The 11543-nt window shown below is 53.8% G+C and overlaps 1 protein-coding gene across 1 annotated transcript; it reads right to left on the bottom strand.

Moving 5' to 3' along the window:
• Positions 1-6276: 6276 nt before the first annotated feature.
• Positions 6277-8299, bottom strand: ACTL8 (actin like 8). The gene is made up of 2 exons (XM_040987621.1): positions 7952-8299; positions 6277-7026 (listed from the first exon to the last, which is right to left on the bottom strand). Exons 1-2 carry the CDS (start codon positions 8297-8299, stop codon positions 6277-6279), a joined length of 1098 nt encoding a protein of 365 aa, XP_040843555.1.
• Between the last annotated feature and the right edge of the window lie 3244 nt (positions 8300-11543).

Below are 11543 nucleotides of genomic sequence, written 5' to 3'. Positions count from 1 at the left end.
TGAGCCTTTATTAGCTATGATAAAAAGGCAGTGTAAACAGTGCAGGCCTTTCTCCTCCCCGGGCGGGGGAGAGGGGGCTGCAGTCCAGGAATTAGTCATGTTTTGACGGGTGGAGTTATGGAATTTATAATGGAGGCCCTGGAGAAATTAAACACAGATTACAGTCAGCCCCCTTCCCCAGCCAAATGTCCCCAGTGGGAACCATTCCATCCGACTCCCTCTAGTCCCTCCAGGAACCTGCCTGGTTGGCTGAACGCAGGGTCACAGAGGCAGAGGCAGGGGCACTCCCCACCTCAAGGGAGTCAGGTCTGTCCTCCATGTCCCCAGCAGCGCGCCCTGGTGCTCAGAGAGATGGGTTCTGAGGGCTGCACCATCCTGGGCTCTGCTCACAGTGGTCATGAGTGAACTGAGCCAATGCAATAACATCACATGAATTACAGAACAAGACCTAGTTCTCGTGCGCTTATCTCAGGGCCTGAGTGGCGGTAGCTCAAGATCCTGAGGTTTTTGTGGAGACATCTGTCAAATGAGGAAGATGAAGAGGAGTCCTGGAGAGGCCTGATGGGGGCATCAATGGGGCCCAGGGCCCACCCTTCCTAAGGGCTCCTGGCTTCGTGTTACAAGCAAGGACTTGGGGAGAAAAAAATGAACACCTACTGTGCACCCGGCTCTTGCTAGGCTGCTTTGTAAACTTCTTCCATGTAGAATTTCACATTCACTTATCCAAGAGACAGGGAGACAAAGAGAAGCAAAGAAAGTCAGGTTCTCTTCCCAGATGCCTACGAGGACCAGGGTTGGGTTGGACCAAAGTCAGCAACAGGAACTCAATCCAGCTCTCCCTTAACTCCTTGATCCCTCATCATCATTGCTTCTCAAGGTCTGCATTAACAGGAAGCAGAGCAGGTGTGAACCCAGGTACTCCAATCCAGCACCCTGGAATCCCAAATTCTAGGTGAAACATTCACCCACCCACTCCCCAAAAGCATCCTTTTAATTGATTTTCTTAAAGGGCTCAAAGAAGATAACATACTTACAGACTATTCATTGGACCAAGAAATGGCTTTAGTCCCCACATTAACCTCATGAGATAGATTAGTATCACTGACACGTTATGGGTGAGTTCACAGAACTGGAGAGGGGCAGTTCTTTGCCCCCAGGTGGCACAGCACAGGCAGGGATCTGTCGGCTCCCACACCTGAGCTCTCTCAGACCTTGAACTCTCAGCCATGGTCAGCTTCCTGGCACAGAAGAGCAATGTGCTGGAGAAGCAGGTGCTCAGCCCGGGGAGCTGTCCTAGCCTGCAGTGCTGAAAAGGAACCCGGCAGACAACATAACCCAGGCAGGTCCACACAACCGACATGAGCTCACCTCTCTGCCACCTTGCAGCTGGCTCTCCAGGAGTCCGTCACTTCAGGATGCCTCTTCAGCCATCATTCAGACTCCTTAACTACTGCCAGGTAACACTGCAGGTGACGGGAAGGAGGATCTGCTGGCTCAGACTCAATCACTGTCAAGACACCTTCCCAACCAGGGCATCAGAGAGGAGCGATGGCTCAAACACTGCAGGACACTCTGCTCAGGGTCTTCGGGAGGTGTGTCTGCAGGGCTCTTGGTTCACGTGATGGTCTGCCGCCATCCCACCCTGGGCTCCTCTCCAGGTCTCTAACTATTCAGCAACATCATGGTGGTGCACCCAGTTCCAACTACCCCCCAACCACCCTCATGATCAAGTCCTCACTCCCCGAGTGGGACACTTAGTGTCCTTGGAGAGCTGGCCTTGCCACTCTCCACTTGTTCCCACTCCCATTTAGTCTCATTCTCCAGCCATTTTGATTGTTGCTTGTGTTGAACCCAACTAGGATGTCAGCAGTGGCAGGGACAAATGTTGCACACGAAAGACACATGATGATGGCCTCTGTCTGATGAGGGTCATCTCAGGAGTCACTTCCTACCCAAGATCCCACTGGCTGACCCCTGTCCCTGTGGCCACCCCGTGATGCCTCTGTGTATAGATCATTGCACTCACTCCTCAATGAAATAACTCCTCCCCCTTGAAAATTCATCCTATGTATTTTCAGCCATTCTGTACCACTTGAACCCCCTACCTGTGAGCAACACACAAAAGAGCCAGTTTTCTGCCTAAGAACTTGGTCAGTGAAGAACGGTGGGTTCAGGGAACAGCGTTGTGGTGTAGTGCATTAAGATTCAGCCTACAGCACCAGTATTCCATATGGGTGTTGGTTCAAGTCCAACCCACTCCATTTGCAATCCAGCTCCCTGTCAATAGCCTGTTAAAGCAGTGGATGATGTGCAAGTGCTTGGGCCCCTGCATGCACAAGAGAGACCAGGAAGGCTCCCCTGGCTTCTGACCTCAGACCAGCTCTGGCCATTGCAGACATTTGGGGAGTGAGCCAGTGGAAAGATGACTCAAGATTCATTCTCTCTCTCTCTCTCTCTGTAAATTTTGCCTTTCAAACAAAGAAATCTTACCAAAAAAAAATGTTTTTGAGTCTACACTGCTGTATGGCTTTGGTGTCAAATCCTACTTAAATCACAACATGGTGAGAGGCACTAAAACTCTTCTAGAAGCAGGAAGGAAGACATTCAGTGCTGACTTGGCTCCCACCAGGGTGATCTCAGGCAGCAGCAAAACTCCACCCCAGCCCGAATGCAAGGGTGCCAGCTCTCCTTGGCACCGGAAACTGGCAGCCATACGCAGCCCCCCATTAGGGAGGGACCCCTTAGGGGACCTTTCCCTTTGTCCTTGCTTCTACCCCTCACCCAGCTGCCAAGACCCTGCCCCCCACCCCCTGCACCTGGCTGCCCCTGGCTCACAGCCCCAGGCCCCCGGAGGAGGACAAGCCTCCCCCAGCTCTGAGCAGCTGCCAGGCCATGCCGAAGCCGGCAGGCAGTGTCTGGGCACCGTGTGCCACCCCGCCAGGCCTGGCATGCCTGCGTTAGCTTGATGGCCCTGCACAGCCCCGTGCGGCTGCTATTTTTAGCTTAATTGGAGAGTCGGAGGAGAGAGATGGTACCCAGTGAGGGGATTTTAAAAGCTTTCTGGGTGGGGGGAGGGGGAGAGGAAGCCAAGAAAAGTTCGTAATTATACACCAGGCAGGCAGATTTGATGCTTGAACAGAAAGGTTAAATGTTACATTCAGAATAAAATGAGGAAAAGAATGCTGATGACAGTTGCCCGGGGCTAAACGAGCAGAGAAAACACCCCATTGCCTGTCTCCCCTCCCAGCCCTCCTCCTTCTAACGCCTTCCTGAGTTTCCCCTTCCGCCTTGGAAAGCCCAGGTGTACACAGCACACAAGTTTCCAGTACCAAGATTACAGCTTGGATGTCCAGGCCTGGATGCCACCCATGGGCCACTTCCACTCAAACCTGGAAGACAGGCAGCCGCATCTTTTGTGCTGAGAGCCGGGAAGGCCGCTGGCCTGGTCACTGCACAAACCTGACAGACAGGCTCTCTGCTGCCCACAGTGGGCAGCCCCACCAATGCCAGGCTGCCTTGGCAAGACTCAGATGGCCTACTCCCTTCCCTCCTCCTTTCCCTGCACAGGATGAACATGATGTCAGAAGAGTGGCAGCCATTCTGTGACTGTGACCCCCGACTCTTTAAGAGTTGCAAGAATGGAAAGAGTCGCTGACGGTAAACAGCCACTGGCCCCTTGCACCACTTCCCTGTTACCTAAGACCCAATGAGGCACTGTACTCGCAGCCACTTGCAGTCTAATCTGCTAGGAGTGTGGAATTTGTTCCTAATTAATAATTCATAATTAGCTTGAGGTTGGGCATGAACTTGAGTACTTAACACCTCTCACCTTTGGTTTTCTTCTTTGTAGGCAAGGACAAATGCCGCTCATTTCTCAGGGTGCGTGTGAGGATTAAAAAGGACTTTGCTTTCCAGCGCTCATTACAGCGCCTGTAAGATGACAGCGGCTGCTGCCAATAATGTTCCTAATGAGTAAGACGGTGACATGAAATTATGAAATTTAAAGTCACCTGTCCCACGTCTACAGCACTTCGCGCTTCCAGAGGAAGCTCCTATCCCTCACCAGCTACCGGAGACAGAAAGTGCTTATCTTTTTAAAGTTTCATTCAGTATTATTGGAAAGTCAGATATACAAGAACAGAAGAGAGAGGAAGATCTTCCATCCAATGATTCACTACCCAACCGGCGCAACAACCAGAGCTGCATCAGATCGAAGCCAGGAGCCAAGAGCCTCTTCTAGGTCTCTCACGTGGGTGCAGAATCCCAAGGCCATCCTCCACTGCTTTCCCAGGCCACAAGCAGGGAGCTGGATGGGAAGAAGGGCCACCAGGAGCCATCACCCATATGGGATCCTGGCACATTCAAGGCAAAAGCTTTAGCCACTAGGCTACTGCACCTGGCCTGAGGAAGTGCTTATTCTTGACACCTGGTAGACCCAGAGAGGTTAAGCAACCCCAAAGCAGCTGGGTCTAAGGCAGGGCCAGCCTGCTGCTCACAGCTGGCAGAGCCCTGGGCACTCACATCCTGGGTCTCGGCCCTTTTACCTGAGGACTCATCATGGTTCCAGACTGGGGCACAGCTATGGCTGCAAAAACACAGCTCATGCATGCGCCTCAATATGTAGTCAATTGGCCTCGGGATGGCCTTATTACCCCAAGCCCAAGAAGATCAGAGTTCCTGGGCATCACTCTTTTGTCCGGCATGTCCTCATTTCTCAGCTGTTAACACTAGGGAGCCACAAGCCCCATCAAAAGCTGCCGGATACACCCTGGCTGACAGCCCAGACCAAGTTCTAACCCCCGTTTAGCTAGCTGCTTAGTTGAGGGGGGACAAAAAAAGTGTTTAATAAACAACAAAGACACTGAGGACAACTCTGCCCCGGTCTCCATGGCTGGACACAGCAGATGGGTCCCGCGTCCAGGGTGGCACAGGTTGCAGGGCTAGGCCGGGGAGCAAGGTTGGTGGGAGGGGGTTTCTGCCTCCAGCTCCCAGCCAGGCTCTTCCAGCTGCAGTCCAGCTGCTCTGTGGGCTTCCCAGGCTCTGCCTCCCGTGAATCAGTCGGGGGTGGGGGGAGGGTGAAGGATTACAGGTGCAAGACTGAGGCAGACACTCACCATTGGGCCCCACCTAGAAGCCAGGAATTCAGCCTCACGGGGTACCATGGGTGGAGAGGACCCAGGGACCGGCAGCCCCAGGAGATTCTAGCTCTGCCCACCCTGCTAAGAGAAGCTGTGTCCCCACCCCCAGGGCACTGACCTGAGCTGTCAGCTCAGCTCCTTCTTAGCGGATGTGGTCCTCTGTGCTTGCATGCTGTGCCTCCCCCAATCTACCAGGGCACCCAGAGTTTAACAAGAAAAGATGAAGAATTCACCTGCATGGGACACACAGGCTTTCCTTGTCCTTATTCCTGGCCAATCTAGGGCAGCACTCCACTGCCCTGTGTAGTGTCTGTCATCACCAGATGCCCCGGGGGCGGGGGGAGGCTCTGTGTGGATTTCCAGTCATGGTACAGAAGGGACTGGGTGTCCACAGAGCCTGAGGTCTGTGGGAGACCCTGGAAGCAATGCCCAGTGAATGCCACGAATACCTGTGTTTGTTCACTCACCATCCGTAGCCCCATGACAGCAGGTCTTCCTGAAAACAGAAACCTCCAAGTCCCCAGTGGCCAGCACCTAACCCGGAACACACCTGACCAGGACGCCTGGGACTGAGTGGGAGAATGCAGATGGCAGGGGTGGAGCTGGAGGTTGCTGGCCTTGACCCACCCAGAGCCTCTGCCTGGCTCCCACACCCCTACACTCCTCCTGTGCCTCCCCAGCGGACTGCCCAGCCTTCCCTCATCCATCACGGGCACAGGCACTGCTTCTAAACAACAGTTTTATTTGCTTCTATAAAACAAGGCTGCAGGTGGAGAAGGCCCACAGGGACGGCCCCCAGCCACACAGGGACTTAGAAAACTAGAACATTCAACTCTCCCCTATCCCCCACCCTCTCCAGTCCAAACCAATCAGGAATCCTGTTCCTATTCTCTGCCCGCCACCCCCCACCCAACTTAAAACCTAGTCAAACCCACGGGAGTGCAACAGCCCCAGGAAGGGATTGGCAAACATCCAGCCACTGCTGAAATAGCCATCAGTCGCCCCCGACCTAGGACTGACCCTCCATCCGCCCCAGCTGGGATCCCACTCTGCAACACAGATAAAAGCTCAGAGTCTAAAAACAATCAAAACCAACTCATCCCACCCCACCCCATCTACTCTAACCATCTCCCCGAAACTAAGAGCGAATCGCCTCATCATACTCCTCCCTGGTAATCCACTCGGATTTATAGGAGGACAGATGAGCCACGACGGAGGCCCCGAGCCAGACACTGAAGTTGCGATTGACATTCTCCCACATGGTGGTCTTGGGAAACAAGAAGTGCTCGAGGAGTTCCCGGTAGAGGCGCTGGATAAAGCCAGGGTACAGCGTGTTGCCGCCACAGGTCACCACATGGGACAGGACCGGCTGCTGCAGTGAGTCCTCGCACGTCTTGACCGACTCTATTATGGCCTTGGAGAAGCTGGGACCCGGTAGGTCGAACAGCTGTGGACTGAAGAACATCTCAGGCGCCATGAGCTGCATGGGGGTCAGCTCCACAGGGCGGCCATTGGGCAGCAAGCACACGTTGCTCTCACTGATGCCACTGGGCATGCTCTGGCGTAAGTTCAGCTCCTCGGCCAGGTTCTGCGGCACATAGCACTTGCTCGTCTGTGTGTTGGTCACCGTCTCCAGCTGGAACAGGTTGCAGCTGTTGTAGTCCTCTGTGAAGAGGCCCTTAAAGAGATAGGCAATGAGGTCTTGGCCAGCGAACTTCAGTGTCTTCCCGCTGGCAGCAAAGGGGCAGCCCTGATGGAAGGACTGCACACGGGTCAGGCCGTAGCCCGAATCCAGCACCACACCCGTCATGAGGCCCGAAGAGTACAGGGACATCTCCATCTGGTTGGCCAAGAGCAGGGACGGGACATCCAATAGCTCAAACATCACCTGCAACACAGTGGGGAGACAGGGGTGCTCAGGGGTGTCCTTGGGAGGGTGACACTGAGCTGAGTCAGAACAGATCCATGTATGGAGGGGTGGGGGACACTCGGGCCACCCCTCAGGACACTGGTACCAGGGGCTCTGGAGTTCCTGCTGGAAGCAGGAAGACTGGAAGGAGACCAACATGCCCTCAGGCCCTCATCTAATTGTGATCTTTCCAGAAATCATTTTCCTTTTTTTTTTTTAAAAAAAGAGTTGCTTATTTATTTGAAAGGCAGAGTTACAGAGAAAGAAGGGAAGGAGAGCGAGAGAGAGACAGAGAAAGAAAGATCTTCCATCCACTAGTTCACTCCACAATTGACCACAACACCCAGGTCTGTGCCAGGCCAATGCCAGGAGCTTCTTCCAGGTTTCCCACATGGTTGGCAGGGGGTCATCCTTTGCTATTTTCCCAGGCACACTAGCAGGAAGCTGGAATGGAAGCAGAGCAACTGACCCGTCTCCAGTTCACAGGCTCCAGCCTCACCAGCTGACATCACCTCCTAAGGGGAAGCCCTCCCTGGTCATCCCCTTCACAGACTCCTCCCCCAATTCCACTATTTCTAGAAGATTCTATCTCTGAAATTCTTGGTGGTCATGTTGTCCTCTGGCATGGAAGCTCTTGGAGGGTCCCAATGCAGTCTAGGAATGATGACAAAACCCATGGATGTATACCCAGAGGCCTCACCTGGGGCATTCCTCCCTCTTCGCACCCCAACTGCAGGTGCCTGGCATCATGCTGGGCATACACTGAGCACCCAGGATATACCCATGCAGAAACACATCAAGGGAGCAGAGCTCCCCAGGGCCCATGAGAGCCATGTACAAACTGACAGGTGCAACCCCCCTACACATACACACATGCTGCAAGGAAGCATCCCAGTGGCCTCACCTCCAGGGTGTGGTGTCGGTCTGCTGGCTCCCACAGGGGGTTCTGTGTGACAATCACGGGGGCATCCTGGTGCTTTTCCCGGTGCTTATCCAGGACGAACGACCACAACTGCTCCACGCCCTCCCAGTTGACAATGTGGCCACGCTCGATGGGATAGCTGAAGGATTTGGGGTGGTTAAAGTCGAAGCCCAAGACCACCTTCCGGCGGGCGGAGCTAGGACCAGGGTTCTCCTGGCATGGAATGTAGTTGACCACACTCGGAAAGACCATCTGGGGCTCATTCCAGCCAGACAGGCCACTCTTCAGGAAGCCAGAGCCGTGGTCAATGATAATGGCTTGCTCGGCCATGCTACAGCAGAGGAGGAACTCAAGGAAGCTTGGCGAATGGGGCTACCTGTAGAGGGAAACGAGGGGATCTCCATGAACCTTCTCCTGGACAGTCAACCCTTGAGTCACTTCCCCTTCCACATCTCTGCATGGAGTACTGGGCCTGACACACTTTCTCCATCACAAACTCCTGCCCCAACCTCTTCCACCTCCACCCCTCCCCCTCCCACCCCTGCTCCTCCCACTGCCAGTGGCACACAGGCCAGTCCCAGAGCCCAGGCTGGCTGGGAGGACTCCCTAACAGCTTTTCAAGAAGCTGGACCACAAGGGGTGGCCGGGAGTCGCTGGCTGCCTGCTGACAGGGCACTGACACAGGGACCATTAAGAGCAGAGCCACCTGCTAGACCACAGCAGCAGCAGTAGCACTAGCAAGGAGGATGACAGTGACGGCAGGGGTGGCTGGCTTTGCCAGAACACAAAAGCAACATCCTGCATATGCAGTTGGACTCTGAGAAGCAGCTGTTTGTGCTAAAATACAGCCAGACATCAGCAGGTTCACATGATTCGTCAGACACACGAATGAAGCTCATCTTCCCCACAACCTATAGGGCAGAGCCCAATGTTATACCCATTCTGCAGATGGGAAAATTGAAGCATACAGAATCCCAGCCTTAGTAACCAACAAAAGCAGGGCTGGGAGTTAAACTCTAAGCAGAATGTACAGGTGACACACTGAACAGATGTGGGTTGAAGGTAGGTTACATTTTTATTTATCTAAAGTCAAGAAGACAGAGAGAGAGAGAGAGAGAGATAGCTTCCATTTGCTGGTTCCCTCCCCAAATGCCTGCAGCAGCCAGGCCAGGCCAGGCCAAAGCCAGAGAGAGAGATAGCTTCCATTTGCTGGTTCCCTCCCCAAATGCCTGCAACAGCCAGGCCAGGCCAGGCCAAAGCCAGAGAGAGAGATAGCTTCCATTTGCTGGTTCCCTCCCCAAATGCCTGCAGCAGCCAGGGCCAGGTCAGGCCAAAGCCAGGTGCTAGGAAGTCTGTCTTGATCTCTCCCATGTGTGGCCTCCTGGGGTTTGCATTAGCAGGAAACTGGAACCAGGAGAGGAGCAGGGACTGCTCCAAGCATCCCCAGCAGCAAACACCTGCCCCAGGATATGGGCTGTGTGAACTGAGTAGCTAACATAAGGTACAAAGGAGATGACATCAAGACACCTCCCTGGGATGGTCATCAGCTTCCCCATCAGAACACGGGGGTGACAGCATCCCCTGCTCAGACAGCAGGCATCTCCACTACCTGATTCTCAATAGCAGCCATGATGGGGAGATATCAGGAAAAGATCACAGGACCAACACACAGCCAGGGATCCAGGTAGCTTGTGCCAACCAGAAACACACCCATAGCAAAAAGGCCAGCTGGTCCTTGACACCCTGTGACAACAATTAAATGGAGAAAAGGTGAGCTCAGACAAATGGCACGGCCGCTGGAGCCTGTGAACAGGAGAGAAAGCTAGGACAAGTACGCGGTTCAACACCACACAGAGTTCACCTCCACGTGGATCTCACACCTAAATGGGAAGCCTAAAGCTGGAAGGCCTCTCAAGAACAGGGGAGGAAGCCACTGTGACTCCACGTGAGGTAAAACTTCATTCACTTAGAACTTCAAATGCTTTGGCTGGCACTGAGGCACTGCATGCCGCACTGGCATGGCGAATCCAGCACAGCTGGTCCAGGCCTGGCCACTCTGCTTCTGATGCAGCTCACTGCCAGTACAGACTCTGAGAGGCACCAGGTGACAGCCCACGTCCTTGAGAGCCTGCACAAAGCTCCCAGCTCCTGGCTCTGACCTCGCCCCTCCCTGGTTGCTGCAGGCATTTGGGGGAGAGAAAGGTGGTTTTCAATTTCTCTCTCAATAACCCTGCCTTCCAAAGAAATGGATAAATCTTTAGCAAATAATAAGCATGTGAAAAGACATCCACACCACTGGTCATTAGGAAAATGGAATTAGAGTCCCAAAGAGCTAGCTGTGCATGCTGTCCAAGGGGCTGGGAGATGGGAGGTCTCCCCACTGCCGGTGGGATTGAACAACGGTGTGACCACTTGGCACACAGCACAGCACCCTCTATAAACAGGAAACAGCCACGCCTTCCTACCCTGGGAGGGGCTTCCCAGGAAGAAGAAATCATATGTACATGTGCTTATATAGATATGCCCAGAATCCTCCCAACTAGAAACAGCCCACACAGGGACTGAGGAAACAGACCTTGTCCAAACTGCTAGAAGCTGACTCGGCAGCTCAAAGAAATGAAAGCAGAGACACAGTGGATGGGGCTAGACCAGCTACCCATGACACAATTCCACTCACCAATAGCAGGGCAGAGAGCACACAAGGGGCTGCCAGCAGACAGAGATGCCGAGAGGGACCTCCACTGTGGTCATGCCAACTTGAGGATATAACAGAAATGCATCTTCTTTAAAAGAAAATAATTTATTTAAAAGGCAGAGTGACAGAGACGCAGGTGGAGAGGAAGGGAGATAAAAGGGAGAGAAAGAGGAAGGGAGAAAGGGAGAGAGGGATAGATTGAGAAAGGGAGTAAGGATGGCAGGAAGGGAGGGAGAGACAGAGAGGAGAAAGATGGTCCATCTGCTAGTTCACTCCCCAAATACTTCAATGCTGTGGCTGGGCCGGGCCGAATCCAGGAGCTTCTTCTAACCCTCCTAGGTGGGTGCAGGCGCCCAAGCGGTCTTTTTCTGCTTCCTGGTGCATCAGCACTTCAATTACAGATGCTGTCACTGCAAGTGCTGGCTTACCACACTGTGCCACAGAGCAAGTCCCCGTGCTGTTCTAGACTGTGGAGGTGGTACACACAGCACAGCTGTGTGTCAGAACTCACATGACCTCCTTGCTAGAGTGAATTTCCCTCTCGGTAAAAACCACTTCAGGGACAACGCAGTGGGTGTGAGCCATCCAAGGACAGATGCAAGAGATCCCACCGCAGAGGACAAATCATCAGACAGCAGACTGCACACCCACACTGGCTGTGGGCGCTTCCCAGACAAGAGCCTTCCAGGAAGGCTACTAGCTGAAGCCATGTCCCAGGGCTGCCCCTCCACCAACCATCTGGGCTGCTTCAAGGCCTGGACAGTGCTGTGTGTGCCTATAATGACAGAGTGTGATGGCCGCTGCCTAGTCCAGGCCAGAGGCTTCCGGCTGGAACCAGCCCGGTAGCAGAAAGCAGACTTCCCTACCCTGAACGAGCTC

This window comes from Ochotona curzoniae, unplaced genomic scaffold (assembly GCF_017591425.1).
Source record: "Ochotona curzoniae isolate NIBS_2020 unplaced genomic scaffold, NIBS_Ocur_1.0 contig_4792, whole genome shotgun sequence".
Classification (NCBI taxonomy): Eukaryota; Metazoa; Chordata; class Mammalia; order Lagomorpha; family Ochotonidae; genus Ochotona; species Ochotona curzoniae.
Note: the sequence above shows the minus strand (reverse complement) of the source record. Positions and strands in the feature narration are given on the sequence as shown.